Source organism: Xenopus laevis, chromosome 9_10S, assembly GCF_017654675.1.
Source record: "Xenopus laevis strain J_2021 chromosome 9_10S, Xenopus_laevis_v10.1, whole genome shotgun sequence".
Lineage (NCBI taxonomy): Eukaryota > Metazoa > Chordata > Amphibia > Anura > Pipidae > Xenopus > Xenopus laevis.
In genome coordinates, this window is record NC_054388.1 from 102,989,538 (window position 1) to 103,008,457 (window position 18,920).

Here is an 18,920-nt window from a genome sequence, read left to right on the forward strand (position 1 = left end):
TGCGAAGGACAACCCGGAAACTCCGATCGCGCGGCATTGTGGGAGATGTAGTTCTAAAGAGCAACTTGCTGCCACACGGTTGGATTGTGATTGAGACTGATAACAAGGAGGGGAGTTCATGGGGCAGGGGGAAGCAGAAAGGGAATTGGTGAGTGGGGGGCATGTGACACTTGAAACGGCGTAATAAGAGTGCAAGCTCTTTGGGGCTGTACAAACTCCCCTATACTACGCACCTGCTTTAGTGTAGGACACAATTCATACACTGCGTGGCTTGTTCGTTTAGAGGCACGCTGCAGCCTGTGCTGCTTTCTGTACCAACAAGCACTATTAAAGGGGCGGTTCACCTTTAAATCCACTTTTACTGTGTTCTAGCATGGGCAATTACTTTTCAATTTGTCTTCATTATTTTATTTTTTTTAACTCTGGCTCACAGACCACATTTAACAAAAAAAATTCTCTGTAAGAAGAAAATAAAAAAAAACCTGATGGGCCCCCGCCGGCCCAGCCATGCTCCCCTGATCGGGCTCTGCCTTAAAAAAAACGTATGTTTCTGCTCCTCCGTGCAGGCGTTCGGTGCAATGGCGTTCACAGAGGCACGCACCGCGCCACCAACCTTTGCACAGTCGTGCCCGAACCGGCTTTCACTGAGTCACGCAGAGGGAAGCGCGGGGGGGGCAGTGACTGCCTGGTGGGCAGGGCGCCATTAGAAATCATGGGGCCCCATACAACAAAATTTTGGGGGCCCCGCCCACACTGGCGCCCATGCCCCACCCCAGATCCCGCCCACTCCACATCAGTTAAAAGACCACACAGACGTCAGCGCTAATAAAGTAACAAAAAAATTGGGTCCCCAAAAATAAAAAAATTGGTGCCAGGGTCCCCCCTTACAAGTTACAAAAAAAACTAGGGCCCAAGAATTAAAAAAAAAAAAAACATAGGTGGCAGGGGCCTATAGAATATTAAAACATACATTGGTGGCCAGGGGATTAAAAAAAAACCACAAACTGGTGTTCAGTAGAATTGAACTCAAGGCTTCAGGACTTCAACTTCGCCTCCTTTCGTGACTTTGGGTATTTTCGCCGCATCAGGACTTCGGCTTTGGCTGTTTTTGTGACTACGGGTCTTTTCGCCACTTCGGGAATTCAGCTGTTCGGCTTTTTGGCACTTCCGCATTCGGCAACCTGCGAAATAGCTGCACGACTCGGGCGCTCTTACGGGGGGCCCGGCTCTTTCAAAAATGCAGCACTACCAGGCCCCCCTCCGGGCCCGGGACACTTGTCCCCCCCTGATGGCGGCCCTGCTGGTGGGGCCTTCATGTGGCAGTCCCGGTGGGCCCCTATTATTCCAGTCTGACCCTGCAACTTTTTATTACTCCTCTTTCTATTCAGCCCCTCTCTGATTCATATTCCAGTCTCTTATTCAATTCAGTGCATGGTTGCTAGGGTAATTTGTACACTAGCAACCAGATTGCTGAACTTGCAATCCAGAGAGCTGCTGACTGAGTAAAAAGCTAAATAACTCAAAAACCACAAATAATAAAAAATGAAAACCAATTGCAAATTGTCTCAGAATATCACTCTCTACATCATTCTAAGGGGCAGATTTATCAAGGGTCGAAGTGAAAATTCAAATTTTCAAGTTTTTTTTATGGCCAAAAAAACTGAAATTCTAATTAGATTTTCAAGATCTTTCATACACTGGCCCTTTAAAAACTCAAATTCAACTATTCGCCACCTTAAACCTGCCAAATTGCTGTTTTAGCCTATGGAAGACATCCTGGGATCAATTTGGAGCCTTCCTGAGTTTATTTTGGAGAAAAGACTTGATTCGAATTAGATAAGAGTTTGTAGGGGTCGATCCTATTCACCAAGGTTTCAAAAATTAAATTTTTTAAAAAATTGTAATTGGTTGAATTTTTAGTTCATGGGAGTTTTAAAAAACTCCCATGAACTCAAATTTGACCCTTGATAAATCTGTCCCTACAAGTAAGTTTAAAGGGCATGTAAAGGCAAAAAATGAAATCTCATTTTTACTTTCTTTAATTAAAAAGAAACCTATGTCCAATATACTTTAATTAAAAAATGTGTGCCGTTTTTATAAGAAACCTGACTGTATGCAGTGAAATTCTCCCTTCATTTACTGCTGTGGATAGGAATTGTCAGACGGTCCCTAACTGCTCTGCAGGGAAACAATCATACTTATGTACAGCAGGGGGAGCCCCCGCCTTACTTCCCAGTCATGCAGAACTCAAGCTGCTTTGTTTATAACGATGCCTAAGCAGCCCAGACCACACTGAGCATGTGCACAGTCTTAGTCTTGCAAAGATGTATAACAAAGTTACAAGATGGTGACCCCCTGTGGCCAACTTTGAAAGCATAAATTATTTGTTTGATTAGGCTTGTGGTTCAGTAAGTTCATGTTTATATTTAGTATACAAAATACAGCATTTCTAGCATTATTCTATTTTAGACTTTACATGCCCTTTAAAGGTGAATAACCCCTTTAATAACATAGGCATTGAGCATAATTTTTACCAGCCAGGCCTGTATAATACCGGCCAGAAAGCCGTGCCGCACCTGCCAAAGTCCCGAACCATCGAAGTCCTGAAAACACAAAAAGACCCGAAGCTACAAAGTAGCCAAAGTTGAAGTCCTGGAGCGGCAAAAAGACCGGAAGCTACGAAAGGAGCCGGAGTTGAAGTCCTGAAGCCATGAGTTCAGTTCTACTGAACACCAATGAGTTTTTTTTTTTATTAAACCCCTGACCACCAATGTATTATTTTAATACTCTATAGGCCCCTGCCACCAATGTTTCTTTTAAAAAAATATTCTCTGGGACCCCAATGTTTCTTTAACTTGTAAAAGGAGGGCCCTGGTGCCAAAGTTTTTTTTAAAAAAAAAAAAAACTTTTATGGGGGGCCCTGACAATGTTTTTTTTTTAACTTATAGGGGGGCCCTGACCACCAATGTTTCTTTTTAAAAACTTAGCCCTGATGTCTGTGTGGTAAAAAACTTAGCCCTGATGTCTGTGTGGTCTTTTAAATGTGGTGTGGGGTTGGCGGGATCTGTGGTGGGCGAGGCCCAGAAAATGTACGGGGCCCGTGATTTCTAATGATGCCCCTGGTGATGGGTGCTCTCTGCTGTGCTATGCTGCTTTTATACTACAAATCCCAAAATCCAGCCCTGGGATGTGAAGCTTTGCCAGACATTAGTCATGAGTTTAACGGATCCTTGTGTTGCAGATGGCATTGAAGATGACAAGTCGAGTTCCCCCAAGAAGCGATCAGATGGGAAAAGGAGAGTTAGTGTGGAATATGAGCAGGCAGCAAGCCAGACGGTAGATAAGAGACCCAAATGGGAACCAAAGAACTGGGTGCAACATCTGGAGAACATACGGCAGATGAGAAGCAGAAGGGATGCGCCGGTGGATCAGATGGGAGCAGAGTGATATAATCACAATCCTGCCCCAGAGGTAACACTGCTCCTTTAATAAAGGAGCTTTATCTAGAAAGGATGTTTGTAGCTGCTACTCACTGAGCATGATGGGAACTGGAGGGCTGAATGTTCCTGGATAGTGTCCTGAAGCAAGTATATCAAGAGGTATAACCGTGTGATGCTCTTGGCATGTGGGCACTTTATGGGTTCATGTGTTTGCTTTTTAGCTCAGGATAATTGCCGCAGGAACAAAATCCTTTTGATCTGTTAAATGATGGGACTTTAATCTTAGTTCAAATGCAATTAAATGCAAATTCCGTACAATCCCTACGATTGCATCAATGCACATGTTAAGGTGGCCATACATGGAGAGATCCGCTCGTTTGGCGATGTTGAGGTGGGCAACATTGGGCTGATCCGATCGTGGGCCCTAGGGCCCAACGATTGGACCCTAACAAATTGTAACGGGCGGTTGGATTGCGGGACCGCATCAATTAACAGATGCGGCCGCGATCCTACAGGATTTTTAGTCCCATCCGATCGAGATCTGGCCAACTTTCGGCCAGATCTTGATCGGTGAAGCCCGTCGGGGGGGCCCCATACACGGGCCAATAAGCTGCCGACTCGGTCTGTCGGCAGCTTTTATCGGCTCGTGTATGGCCACCTTTACTGGCTCAGCACTTTTAGCCGTACCTAAGCCGTCATTGTTTCTCTGTAAAGGTTGGTTACCAGCTACTTTCATTGTCCCCCTATTGTGTTTCAATCCCACTGCAAGTAGACGGTGGGACAGAGTATGGTCTTGTTAAGGGTGTAACTAAGCCACTCGCCATAACAATGACAAATCTCTAGGTCTAAAATAAGCTGTATAGAGAAATAGCTTAAAGTAAACCTTTAAAATAAATCAATGTAAAATTGATGAGGGGGCTATTCCAAGCACTTTTGCAATGTACTTTCATTATTTATTTTGTTTTTATTCCACAATATTAAGGGATACATGTACTGTTAATATGAATGAAATTTGTTACAACAGCGCCACCTGCTGGTCAGTTTCCCACCAGTCTGACCACCAAGTAGTCAAGGAAGTTGTCAGGAGAAAGAAAGAGGCCTAAGCAGAAGAACATCAGAGCAGCCTCTTTCTCCTGACAACTTCCTTGACTACTTGGTGGTCAGACTGGTGGGAAACTGACCAGCAGGTGGCGCTGTTGTAACAAAATTCATTCATATTCGCTGAATCGAGCGATCCTTGACCTTCGTGAGTGCGCTGCAACATTCTTTGGATTTTTGTGATTTGACTGCCTCCCTTAGCGACAGACTCAGAGCAGCAGCTCCCAGGTCAATCTACATATCGGGTCAACCAACAGATTTATTCTAACAATGAATGAATCCCGAGAAGGCCAATGAGAGGGTGGATTAACCTTGGAATATTTGTGCAGGGCTTGGGGTCGTGTGCACCAGGGCCACACGGACTGAACCGTGAGACCCAGAGGCCGAGCAAATTAATAAAATAAATAATTACATTGGGGAGCCCAATATATTAATAGAAATCCGTAAAGGGTGCTGGACATCTATGTATAGCACTACATAGGTGCCATCCATCCAACACAATATACCCGCCCCTCTAATAAACTACAAATATACTATATATACTAACTGGTAGTTAGGCAGATTAAAAGAAGAAAAAAACTAAAAGGTTGAACTTGATGGACGTTTCTCTTTTTTCAACCTTACTTACTATGTTACTATACACATACAGGATATTCTTCTTCATAGGAGTGTAGAACCCTAGTCTCTGCCAAACCCACACAGTCACACATTTGTTTGGCCTTTTCCAACCCCGACAGACCAATCGCACGAGAGAGTACATGGGAAAGCCGTTTATTGTGCACATAGCAGTTTACAAGGTATTTCATTTCTTCGTAGATACTTGTGCCTTATATAATTACATGTTTATAGTAGAAAAATATGGTGTCTCCAAAGCAGAAGGCATCATCCTGGCCATGTGCAGCCACAAAGCTCTACTGGATCAGTCTCTTCTTTATTGTAGAAGCTCCTTCCTACTGAATAAATGTACATCTATTCCCATGGATCCTGCTGTGATTGGTCAGTGGGAATCTTCTTTCAGGCACGCCACATCATTATTTGGTCCATCCCAGTAGTTATGTGGCTGAAGAACCCAAGTGTCTTCTGTGAGTAATGTTGACCCATAGTTCCATACAAACCACTGGGCTAAATCAGAGTCCATTCCTTCATATATCTCTTTATTCACACAACTGAACAATACATCCGATTGAGGAGAACCCACATCCGCAGAAACATTGTCACATTAAATAACATTGGGTTTTATTTTCCCACATTACCTCATCCTATTAGGGGCTGGTGGGCAAATGCCTTGTTAAAATAATATAGTTTTACAATTACCAGCTGCCCTGGGGTCCTAGAACATCTAGTGTAACAAAAGTTGTAGGACTACAAGCTAGACATCCCTGATTTACAGTAGGGATGCACCGAATTCGGTTTGGGATTTGGCCTTTTTCAGCAGGATTCGGCCAAATCGTTCTGCCGGGCCGAACCAAATCCAAATTTGCATATGCAAATTAGGGGTGGGAAATTGTGTGACTTTTTGTAAAAAAGTAAAAAAATTAGGATTCGGTTTGGTATTTGGTCTAATCTTTTGCGAAGGATTCCGAAGTTTGACCAAATCCAAAATCGTGGATTCGGTGCATCCCTAATTTAAAGGGCAAATAAAGCCCATCATAAACACAGCCTGTTTTTATTAGTATTGACTTTTTCCCATACCAAGCAACCTTATGCCACGTAAGATAAATCATTCCTAATTTACACCTTCTGATGTGGCTTTCCTCCTCCATACAGACTTGGATTGGTGGAGTCTGGCAAATGGCAGAGGGGCTGCAGTAAGATGCCATTAAGACGTCCACCATTTATGGGGGGCTGTGAGGAATAGTACAGATAAGCCCTGGACCCTATGAATAAAACACTATACTCATATTTAAAGGCTTTACATACCCTTAAGAAATTTGTCTTAGGTTGCCTACATTGCTCAAGTGCCCTCTTCTCCAATGCAACCCCTGAATCCCATGCACATGATACATAACATGATCCTTAAATCTGTATTGCTGCTTCTAGCCTCTCTCTCCTTACCCTTCCATGAGCTACAGTTAAGGTTGCCACCTTTTCTGGAAAAAAATGCCGGCCTTCCTATATATTTATCTTTTTTCCCCTATTAATAACATTGGGATCAACCATATTTTTTCCTGGCCAGGCCGGTAAAATACCGGCCAGGTGGCAACCCCAGCTACAGTATATGCAGCCCATACATGGTGACCTGGCTCCTATGTGCAATTCTTGGGAGTAACCAAACTCTCAACAGCGTTTCTAACTGCAGTCCCGGTGCTACTGGAATGTGCACCATCTACTTAATACTATACTCAAACATAGCAGCACCTGCTCTGCCCTATATACAACCGCCCACAGGACTAGTGGTTCTGAATTCCTAAATTCTGACTCCAGATACGAGTATCCCAAAAGCAAGACAACTTCAAATAAGCTCTAGTTGTCCTCTGCCAGTGAATGACTACACTGCATTCTCAATATATAACAAAAAAGACTGTTCCTGCTTGACTGGGGTTGATAAGCCTTCAGCTCACTTGCTGTTTATTTCCCTGCAGCTGTGAAAAGCAATTTGATGCTTCCTAATTTGCAAACCTGCTCCAAAAGTGTTAAGGACTAATTGTGCAAAGGGGGGCAATTTACTGAAGGAGCTGCTAAAAAATAAAGAATATGTTACTAGACCATCTCAAGTTCATTTCTGATATACACATCATTTTGTGTATGCAACCAACAATTAAGACACCCCAAAAAAGTTTTATGGCTTTATGTATTCTTATATACATTCCATTTTTTAACACATAAATTGCCATTTACAAAGCAAGGGTTGCCTCTAAATCAGAATCAGAACTGCCAGCTTGTAATACCTGCATCCAGCTAGTGGGGAATCTTCAGTACTGGCTCATAGCATTTACAAAGCACCTTTCAGTGAGATCCCTGGAGTTAAAGCAACAACTATAGTGCCACTCGGGCAGATTAATGCACTAGCTCCCCTAGGCTATAGCTGAGGGGCCCGTTATGATCAGGAGCCCCATTGTGATCAGGAGCCCATGTAGCTTTTTTTCAATTAATATTTCTATTTTCTTTTAATATTTTTATTTGCTGGGAAAGTGCCCGTGTGTACAATAATGTGTTGCCTCCTGAGAGTTTAAAGGAGAACTAAAGCCTAACTAAAGAAGTGGACTTGACATTGTTTTCTGTACCAGCCCAAGGCAACTACAACCCTTTAGCAGTAAAGATCTGTGTCTCCAAAGATGCCCCAGTAGCTCCCCATCTTCTTTTCTGCTGATTCACTGCACATGCTCTGTGCTGCTGTCACTTACTGAGCTTAGGGACCCACTCACAATATACAGTACACATAGAATAGAAATGTCACAATATAAGGCTGATTAGTAATTAATACAGATAATTACTACATGGCAGCACAGAAACCAGTGCAATTAGCATCAGAATTTAATAATCAGCAAACCTGTAGCATCAGCTTATATTACAGGGGAAGCTCATTTTCTGCTGGATAATTAGTGACGAGCCCTAAGCTTAGCTTCTCAACAGCTGCTCAGAGCCCACTGAGCATGTGAGTGTCACAGACACTTTCCAAGATGGTGACCCCCTGTGACAAGTTTGAAGTCCTGGATCATTGCTGTTATTGACAAGCTGAAGCTTTAGGCTGGTGCAATAAGTTCAGAATGTAAAATATGGCATTTTTAACCATATTAATTTTTCGGGTTTAGTTCTCCTTTAAAACTGTCCAATGGCCACTAGGAGGCAGCATTGGTTAGTCAAAGACCTTCCTAAACTTCCCAGACAAAGGAATTGCATTTGTTTAGAGAATTTCCCAGCAAGAAAATATTTGCTGTATCCACTACGACTCCAATTCCCCAGCAGTAATTAAAATGTTATTCTTGGATCACATACTTAAGTGCTTTAAGTGCGGCTTTTAACAAGGGTACAAAAATATCCCCAGTCGTTCCAAAAGAATGGTAACCAAGGATCACATTCTAGTACTTGATCTGCAGCCTTTATAATGAAGTAAATATTTAACATAGAAGCCAGTTTAATTACTAGCCCCTACACTGCCAGCCCTTGTGTTTCAATTCATGAGCTGCCACCTAGTAACCACGCATGACCCCCGGGGGTCTTTGACTCCAACAATAAGCTTGTGCTATTGAGAAAAGCTGCCACATTGTAGATTATTCATGGCTACTTGAAATTCCTCACAGCATCTTTATGTAAATGAATGTGTCTCCCCCCCCCTGACTGAGAGCATTGTGAAGTCCAGCGAAGAAGAGAGTAGGCCGGACACAGAAAGGGTATTTATGCCCTGCACTAGGGGGTGGGGGTAACTCCTCCAACAATTCTGAGCTTTTCTATTATTTTTCTCCATAATAAGAAGCAGCTGCACATCAGTCGGGAGCGTGAGCCAGCGGTTCTGGACTGCAGTGAGGAATGCGTGGCCCTAAGGGACTGCTCGACATGCAATATTATTATTCCTTATCCGGGCAAGGCACGGTCTGACTCCCCCTCGCTCCGGCTCAGAGAAGCTGATGTTTTGTTTTTAGAGGAAAGCTGGTGGTGGAGGGGACAATAAGGATATTGGAAACACAGAAAGAGTTGCTTATAAAATCCAGACAGGACAACATCCAAACAATTCACTATTAGCTGTGGTTAATGGGGGAATTAAACAAAATAAATTAGGCTTGTTGGTTTTTCAGTAAGGGCAGAGACACGGGGGGAGATTTAGTCGCCGGTGACTCTTCTTCGGACGACTAAACTCCCCGAATTGCCTTCCTGCCAGCTGGAATCTAAATCGCTGGCGGGGTGGCACTCGGAGCAATTCGTTTTCCGAAGTTTCCTTGTGAGGCAACTTCAGAAAACGAACTAATCTCCACGTGTGTCTCTGCCCTAAGGATGCAATACTCCTGCTTTAAGGACAGAAAGGGTTTTGCAGTGGTTGTCAAACTTTTTCAGTTCAAGACCCACTTGAATGTCCAACTAAAGTCCAGGGTCCGCCTTGAAGGTACAACCTTTGGTCAGGGCCCCCTGAAATGTCATACTGGGAATGCTAGGGGCCCACCAAACAACTTAAGGCTCATTATCCAAACTATTTTTCCTGCTCATCTCAACTTTTTTATTTTCCTAGTCTCTTTTCTTTACATACTTCTTTAGGCAGGTTAAAATAGAGTTAAACTTGATGGACGTGTGTCTTTTTTCAACCTAACTTACTATGTTACTATGTTCTTTCTATTCATCCTTTTAATCCCATACATAAAATAGGTAATGTCCATGAAATAGGCTAAATGATTAAAAGCAGGAGGGCCCACATGGAGTCTTCCTCGTATCCTGGTCGGCCAGTCCAATATTGGCCCTCTAAGCCATAATTTCAAGAATATCTAGGACAGTACAGGTATGGGACCTGTTATCCAGAATGCTCGGGACTTGGGATATTCTGGATAATGGACCTTTCCTTTAGAAAAGATCTAAAGTTTACTAGAAAATCATGTAGACATTTAATAAACCTAATAGGCTGGTTTTGTTTCCACTAATGATTCATTATATTTTAGTTGGGATCAAAATATACTTTTGCATGTAATCTGGATTGAACCTGAAACTGGGGTTCTTCAGCCTAATCAGCAGTAACAACCAATCAGGCTCCCTTTACAAAGCTATGTAGTTGCAATTTGAATTTATTATAGGGACTGGATAACTGAAACTCTCTCTCTCTCTATATATAATTATTTCAAGCCTTATTTATTTTGGTTGAGTTTCCCCTTTTCACCTAAACTTGTTCCCTACTGCAGTTAGTGACATCATACTGTCCCCATCACAAAACAGATGACATGATATATCCTATCATTGCAGCACGGCTTTGTTATTGTGTCTAATGTATCAGCCATAAACATAAGTACAGTCTTGTCTCTGCTTGGCCTCATTGCAAGATAGTTCTGCTGGTGGTTATAACAGCAATCCAGTGATTTAAGGCAGGGGCTGTGTTCTGCTGCTGTGCTTGGGCAATGCTGACCAGAGGATGATCTAGTCAGACCCAGGCAGAGGCTACTGACTGAGAAAACAGTCCTTGCTAAAGTCACAGGAAAGATGAAGAAGTCGGTTTATAAACACAAAGATTACAAATTTCAATGCAGTTAAGTAGGCTTAAGTGGGAACTCCAGATAGCCAGATAGGCACTGCTCTTGTGCTTGGAATCTCAGCTCAACAATCACAATGCTTGTTTTGTTTTGTTCAACTGGTTGCAATTGGTTGTGCTGGAGGGCCCACAGGTTGGGCACTCATTTGCTTTAAGGCACCGACAAACAATGTGACTGATGGAAAACCGCCATAAGTGTTCAATATCAAGGCCAAATCAGCGATTGTAGATATTTCCTGCACAGAAAACACAGAGCAGCTGATTTGGAAAGCAACTGGAACAGTTAAACAGACTTGGGTCCTCTCATTAGTGATGGGCAGATCCTCCTGTTAATTCGCAATGTTTCGTTTTTGCTAGGGATATGGTTAAGGTCATGTTGTCCTTCGCCTCCCCTGCTCTTAAAAAAATCAGTCTTGCGAAAAGTGGGGGCGGTTTTGAGGATTAGAAGTTGCTGAATATCTCATGCTTCTTGCTCCAGTCCATCTGTGGAGCACGCTTGTTGGCTCGTTTGGCCCTCGCTTTCTCCTTTGCTTCAGCTGCTGTAGGACAGAGCCGCAAGCCACTTTCCTCAAATGGATCCTTCCTGATCAGGTCCCCTGCCTGGATGGAGAGAGGAGAAAAAAGGGTGGTAATCCAACAACATTCTCTAAAATACAGATTTCTTTCTATTAATAGGCTACTATATAAAGAGTTATTGTAGCCGGCAAGTCTGTGGTACAACTGTAAGGGGACATTGATCAGTCCCCATACTGAAGTTGTGAATATATTGTCTTTAAGGAACCTTGCAACAAGGTCAATTGATGCCAGTCTCACCCATGGAATGCCCGCCCTCAATGGCTGCTCGTCTGCCTCTCCCCAACTGCTCTCAGATACAGACCATGTTCCCCAGGCTCCCTGCAACCCGATGGTCTGCAGTTATGCCACTGTTGAACTTGGGGGTACCCAGCAGTGATATAGAAACACAGTAAAAAGCTCCAGCAAGTGCAGACTGCACTGATTTCACTGCAGCTATACAGCATGCACCCAAATGGACTGCTAATTAGCTGTTCAGCATGGAGGTTTCAAATGTGTCTGGATTTTAAACTGGTAAGTGGGCAAGTGTACCCACACTCTAGTTATGCAGCATTATACCTGTGAGTCCTTATCTGGGCTTTGCAGGTCACTGTGAGATGAAGAAGTTGAGGAGTCTCCATTCAGCTGTAAAACAAGCAGAAGAGATACAATGTCAAAGAACTGCTGGTTGAAATCAACAAGGACATTGAACGGAACAAAATTGCCCCAAATTGTCCCCATTGTTTGCTGGTGCAATCATGGCAATCAAGTGGCACATCAATTGCCATGTGTTTTAAATAACTCTGCTCTAAATATATGGGAGGTGCCACTTTGGACCAGAGAAATCCCAGCTTACTTTGGCTGTTATGGGGTAAAGGTCTCTGCGGAACTGATTTGTTTGGTTTCTCCTCCTTACAATTAACCACAAATTGACAAGGTCACACCACAAAGTATTCAGAATCCATAATTAAAACAAGGTGGAATCACAGCATGGGAGAACCTCGGCGAGGCATTGGCAGGCTAGTGTGCATTTCCTGGCTTATGTTTCCAGGCTTCTGGGCAAAACAGAACCAGACTGGCTCTCTTATCCCATCCATAAAAGAAAAAGCCTTTATTGCAGAGATGCCCTGCCTGCATATGTTCTCACACTGCAACCTACTGCCAAAAGAGTTATTGGGAGTTATAGTTGAAAAAAAAACAGATGAAGGGCCACCAATTACTCATCACTGGTACACAATATATAAGAAAATATATTTCCTGCTTAATCTGAATAAAAAAGAATATATACCCAGTACAATTTCTTCAAGTGAAATTAATGATATTCCATACTTGTAACAATATATTTGTATATTGTTACATAGGGATTTTCCATGTATCTTGTAGGTGAATGGAAGTCCACATATAAGTGACCTCTGTATTACTAGTATCTTAAAGATCTCAAAATATCTAATAAAGTTCATTGCAAGTTCAGTCCAAGGATTCATGCTATCATTTACTCTTGCCAAATTCTCTGCTCTATAAAAGAATTTGAAAAATCTCAGAGCTGTTTGTCCCAGGAATATAAAGTTTGATAAATGCCTGCAATGCACCGCAAGCAGCCAATCACAGAGCACAGAGAAAACATATGGGGTTCTGCATTCCTTTCACTGGTACTGATGCTTCCACAAGAAGCCAAACAGGATATTAATCTCCTTTTTCTAATTTTCAGAAGCACTATAATATGCGACTGGAAAAACAAGTTTAGCAGTAGTCATTTATGTATGGCCTGGGGAAAAGCCCTCAGTATTACTGACCTGTGTAGGAGTCACCCCGTTGGTCAAGGGGATGGTGCCTGAAGAAAAGAAACACGCTGTTAACAACTACATATCCATGGACCCTATAAAGTGCACAGAAAATATCTTCCCTGCTTATTTGCATTGGTTTATAAGGAGGAGCTTGTAGATATCCGGGCTTTAGATTTAAGCATAAGTGGTTATTAGCTTACGAATTACGTATTTAAAAAACTTTTCCATGGGTGTTACCAGCTAACAATATTCTTTGGATACCCCTTCAGCAGAACAAGCAGTTCAGTAAGTGGCCCGAGATTTCTCATGAACTGCTGAGTGGCCCATTTTATGCCTTTTTAAGGAAATGGAACTTGGGTATTTTCTCTGCTGGCATATTACAGTTAGCCTGAGATGTGCCTGAAACAGCCTAATTTCATGCACAATTCTGGGCCTAAAACCTGACTGACATTCATGGGAGGTGTAACAGGAGCTTTAGACTGTGGGCACAACACCCCATGTGCCATCGTCCTTAGAAAAAAATATGCCCAACAAGTGAGGCTCCTAAGGGCACAAAGACAGGTCGAAAAACATTTTACATCTACAGCATCACCACCTCTAGGGGTTCTAGCAAATGGTGGGTTTATTTAGGCCTCACCATGTACACAATGTCATCTCCATACCTTTGGCATGATCCTCAGTGGGGGTGATCCCGAGCTTCTTGAAGTATTCGTCTGTGTCCGGGTCTATAACAAGTAGCTTGGTCTCATTGTCCTTAGATTTGATGTTGGCCACCACTTCTGAATGCTTTATGTTTTCAATATTCTGTCCATTCACCTGAAAAAGGAGTCAAGAGATGATGGCACAGTCTGGCATTGCTTGTGAATCAAACTCCCCATTTGCACAACTCCATATAAAAAGGCAAAATCCTTGGATTTTTCTTAAAATAATGTATTTACGATAAAGTCATGCCTGAAGTTTACAGTGTTTATTTATGTTGGGTATATGGGGATATATTATTGACCTAAAACTCCCATAACATCTTACTTAATTTATGGTGGTGGATGTTGGGAGCCAGAGTACAGCAATATGTTTGGACTTTAAACTGGCTAAGACCAGAAAAGGATAATGGGGCACCACCACCATCATGATCATCATCATCATCATCAAGAAGGAAAAAACCTAAGACGATGCCACCAAATAAACAAGATGGAGAAGCCTAAGATAGTGGCGCCAATGTAAGAAGTATTACATATGAAGCAATGGCTGGTAGATGCAGTCTTGAAGATTCAAGAGGTGAAGGAATTCAAGTACAACATTGTCTAGTAACACATGGCATCCATTCTGATATTTCCGTTCCAAATGCAGACCAGTAAATGCTTCCCATCGACTGACTGCTACAGGTTATTAGACCTGAAGAAAATAGCTGTTACTACATTACCCTACCCTATATTTTCTCATTCAAACCTCTGATAACCAGCAGCTGTAAACAGGTTATTATTATTATTATTATTATTAAAGGAGAAGGAAAGGCTTCGTGCACTTGGGGGTGCCACCCCCAAGTGATTGTATTGACTTACCTGAAACCCAGAGCCAGTGCTCCTATCAGCAGAAAACTGCACCGGCCCGGGGTTATACCAGTGAGCACCACAGAGTGATCCTCTTCCAGCTTCTTTCTTCAAATTTCCCAGGACAGATGCATGCGCAGTAGAACAAAATAGCCAACTTTTTAGTTAAAGTTCGGCTTTTCGTTCTACTTCGCATGCGCAGCCGCGCGAAGAAAGAAGAAGACGGAAGTGGATGGCTCCGTGGTGCTCCCCAGGCTGGTGCTCCTATTAGCAGAAAACTGCACCGGCCCTGGGAGCACCACGGAGCGATTCACTTCTGTCTTCTTCTTTCTTCGCGGGTTTCAGGTAAGTAAATACAATCACTTGCCTAACATTTGGCATCCCAAATGCACAAGCCTTTCCTTCTCCTTTAACATGTATTTATAGAGCCAACATATTGTGCATCGCTGATTGTACGGTTCTAATCTAAAATGTGGAGCCATGGTACATAACTGCCTTTAGCCTGCGAGCACATTCCTGGGAACAAATGGTACCTCTCTGTAGACCAGGGATCCCCAACCTTTTGATCCCGTGAGCAACATTCAGAAGTAAAAGGAGTTGGGGAGCAACACAAGCATGAAAAATGTTTTTGGGGTGCCATATAAGTGCTGTGATTGGCTATTTGGAAGCCTGTATGTGGATTGTCAACCTACATTGAGGCTCTGTTTGGCAGTGCACCTGGTTTTTATACAACCAGAACTTGCCAAGCCTGGAATTCAAAAATAAGCACCTGCTTTGAGGCCACCAGGAGCAACATCCAAGAGATTGGAGAGCAACATGTTGCTCACGAGCTACTGGTTGGGGATCACTGCTGTAGACTGTTACATACCCACAACACACCCTGTTTAAAGGAAAACTATACCCCCAAAATTAATACTTAAGCAACAGATAGTTTACATCATATTAAGTGGACTATTAAAGAATCTTACCAAACTGGTATATATATTTCAGTAAATATTGCCCTTTTATATCTCTTGCCTTGAACCACCATTTTGTGATGGTCTGTGTGCTGCCTCAGAGATCACCTGACCAGAAATACTGCAGCTCTAACCACAACAGGAAGAAGGGGGGAAGCAAAAGACACAACTCTGTCTGTTAATTGGCTCATGTGACCTAACATGTCTGGTATGTTTGTGTGCACCGTAAATCCTAGGATCCCAGGGAGGTGGCCCTTATTTTTTAAATGGCAATTTTCTATTTATATACTACTAAACATTTTTATTGTTATGAAAATGGTTTATTTATACGAAGCAGGGTTTTACATATGAGCTGTTTTTTGCAATATGTTTTTTTATAGAGACCTACATAGTTCAGAGGGTATAGTTTTCCTTTAACAAGCAAATATCAAGTGCTGTGTATACACAAATGCCAGCCTTCCTGTAATGCCACGGTCAGCGCCACACTCCCCTATTTGGAAGCTAAACACAAAAGGCCTCTGCTGCTTATTTTATTAGTTCTGCCACAGAAATGGCTGCCATTGCCTGAGAGGATTGGTCTTGGCAATACAGGTCAGGTTCTCATAGTGCTGCAGGGGTTAATGCTCCCCTTTTGGCTAAAGAAGTCTGTTTCCTTGCTCTCTGCCCTCAATGAAAACAAACACCAGGGCCTCTCTTCCTGGTTCCTTAGCAACGCCTGCTACTTTCCCCTGACAGAAACAATTGCTTTGTGCTGGGACTGGGCCGCAGAGTTCTATCATCACAGCCCCCTGCTCCCTTGTACTCTCTCTTCCTTAAATCTTATCCTGGGTCCACTCTCCATAACTTCTCTTGTTTAGTTTATGGGAAATACAGCTGGAAGCTTTTTTTTTTCCCCCTCACAAACCCTTCAACTTTCTCTCACAGTCAAAACCCTTGGATATTCATTGGAAACTTTAATAGGCTACCGATAATTGTCTGTAACCATAAGCATTCACTACCAAGGTGTGTTTTGCCTTCACCGATTCTGTTATATCACAGGACACATCAAAGGCGAGGTTCACCTTTAAATTCGCTTTCAGTATGTTATAAGAATGGCCAATTATGAGCACATTTTCAGTTTGTCTTTATTATTTATATATATTTTATATTTTATTAATTATTTGCCTTCTTCTGACTTTTTCCAGCTTTCAAAAGGGAGTCACTGACCACTTCAAAATAAAACGAATGCTCTGTAAGGCTACAAACGATTTGCTATTGCTATTCAGGCCTTTTCTATTCATATTCCAGTCTCTTGCTCAAATCGCTGCATAGTTGCTAGGGGAATTTGGACCCTAGCAACCAGACTGCTGAAATGGCAAACTAGAAAGCTGCTGAATAAAAAGCTAAATAACACACACACCCCAAATAATAAAAAATTAAAAATCAATTGCAAATTGTCTTACATTATACTTAGGGCAGAAACACACTCAGATTTGGGGAGATTAGTCGCCCATCGCCAAATCTCCTCTTCTTCAGGGACCCAACGATAAATCGCTTCTTCTTTGGGGCGACTAATCTCCCAGAACTGCCTCCAGTCGGTTAGAATGTAAATCGCCAACGGGATGGTAAACAGATCGCCCTAAGTTGCCTCGTTCGGAAAACGAAACGCTCTGAGTGCCATCCCGCCGGAGATTGAGATTCTAGCTCGCGGGAGGCAGCAGTTCAGGAAGATTAGTCGCCCCAAAGAAGAAGCGATTTATCGCTGGGCGACTAAATCTCCCCGAATCTGAGCGTGTGTCTCTGCCCTAAATGTTAAGACAAAGGTGAACAACCCCTTTAAAGGGGTTGTTCACCTTTGAGATAACTTTTAGTATGATGTAGAGACTGATATTCTGAGATAATTTGGAATTGGTTTTCATTTTTTATTTGTGATTTTTGAGTTATTTAGCTTTTTATTCAGCAGCTCTCCAGTTTACAATCTGGTTGCTAGGGTCCAAATTACACTAGCAACCATGCACTGATTTGAATAAGAGAATGGAATATGAACAGGGAACGACCTGAATAGAAAGATGACTAATAAAAAAAAAGTAGCAATAACAAAACATTTGTAGCCTTGAAGAGCATTCACTTTTTAGATGGGGTCAGTGACCCCCCGATTTGAAAGCTGGAAAAAAAGTCAGAAGAAGAAGGCAAATAATTAAAGAACAATAACAAATAAATAATGAAGACCAATTGAAAAGTTGCTTAGAACTGGTAATTCTACAACATGCAAAGGAAAATTCAAGGAATGCAAAGGACTGCGGATGGCTTCAATGTGACCCCATGTGTGATTTAGGCATCCAAAAAGACAACCTACACATATGTGTCTTTATGCAACTTGCAAGGGACTATACCCTAAAACTAACTCAAAAAATGTAATTTGATTTACTTTACTTTAATATTGGAAGCTTCCAGTGCAATAAAATTGCCTCTTCTGCATTCAGAAGGGCCAGCGACAGAAGCTCTAGGGTAATTTATTGTGACAGTGAAACTACAAACACAAGAGGATCAAGTGAAATAATTTACATGTGTCTTAAAGCGTCTGAAGAAAGGAGGATGTCCCGATGGACGTTGCCTACGAGCAGGAGAATATGTTTGCAATTCTCTTCCTCCCCACCCCCCTCGGGATTCCACTCCTGCTTACAATATGAATTATTCATAGGAGCCTCTGGCACTGAATGTCTGCAAGGTTCTTGGTCAGATCAAGTTCCTAAATCCCCCAGGTGGTTTGCTGGGAGGTGGAGAATTAAATGGAAGAGATTCCCGCCCCTAGCTGGCACGGTGCTTCTGGCTGCATGGGGGCATTAAATATGCAGGAGGGCCCTTAGCTGGCGGGACAAGGCCTGTTGCTCTTACAATGCAAGGAGATGACAGATCTACCAGGCAGAGGGCAGCCAGGGTTCAGCAGTCTCAGGGGCAAAGCAGAACCAGATCATATGACCTAGGCCACTGGGCAGATCACTGATATTAGAGAAAAGCGGCCCCACTCCAGTGAATGCCAACACCACCTGAAATGGTCAGAGATACCATCTTTACTCTTTGACAGCATTTTAAAAAAGAAAAAAAACCACAACCATATACAAAAAAAACCCCCAAATGAATTAACCCTCTAAGTGCTGGTGCCTCTAGTGCAAAAATAACATTGTGCCCAGGGTAGGACAGGAGCCTTGGGGGCCCACGGGGGCTGCAAAAAAGGGCCTTCCTGGCAGTCTCCAGTGGCCCACACGCTGCTGCAACACAGGTCCTTATAGGGCAGCCGGGGGAGCAGGTCTGGGCTGGCCGGGTCCATGAGTGCCAGGGCCCACCAGGTTTTTACCCGGTGTCCTGACGGGCCAGTCCGACCCAGATTGTCCCAGCCCATA

At 42.8% G+C, this 18,920-nt stretch overlaps 1 protein-coding gene across 1 annotated transcript in view; it reads right to left on the bottom strand.

The window, feature by feature from the left end:
- Nucleotides 1–5,293: 5,293 nt before the first annotated feature.
- Nucleotides 5,294–18,920, bottom strand: part of slc9a3r2.S (SLC9A3 regulator 2 S homeolog) — an 86,064-nt gene continuing 72,437 nt past the window's right edge. The window contains 4 exon segments of the mRNA NM_001090246.1: nucleotides 5,294–11,301; nucleotides 11,833–11,898; nucleotides 13,047–13,084; nucleotides 13,700–13,853. Of these exon segments, the coding sequence (NP_001083715.1) occupies nucleotides 11,143–11,301; nucleotides 11,833–11,898; nucleotides 13,047–13,084; nucleotides 13,700–13,853 (417 nt within the window). The 3' untranslated portion in view covers nucleotides 5,294–11,142.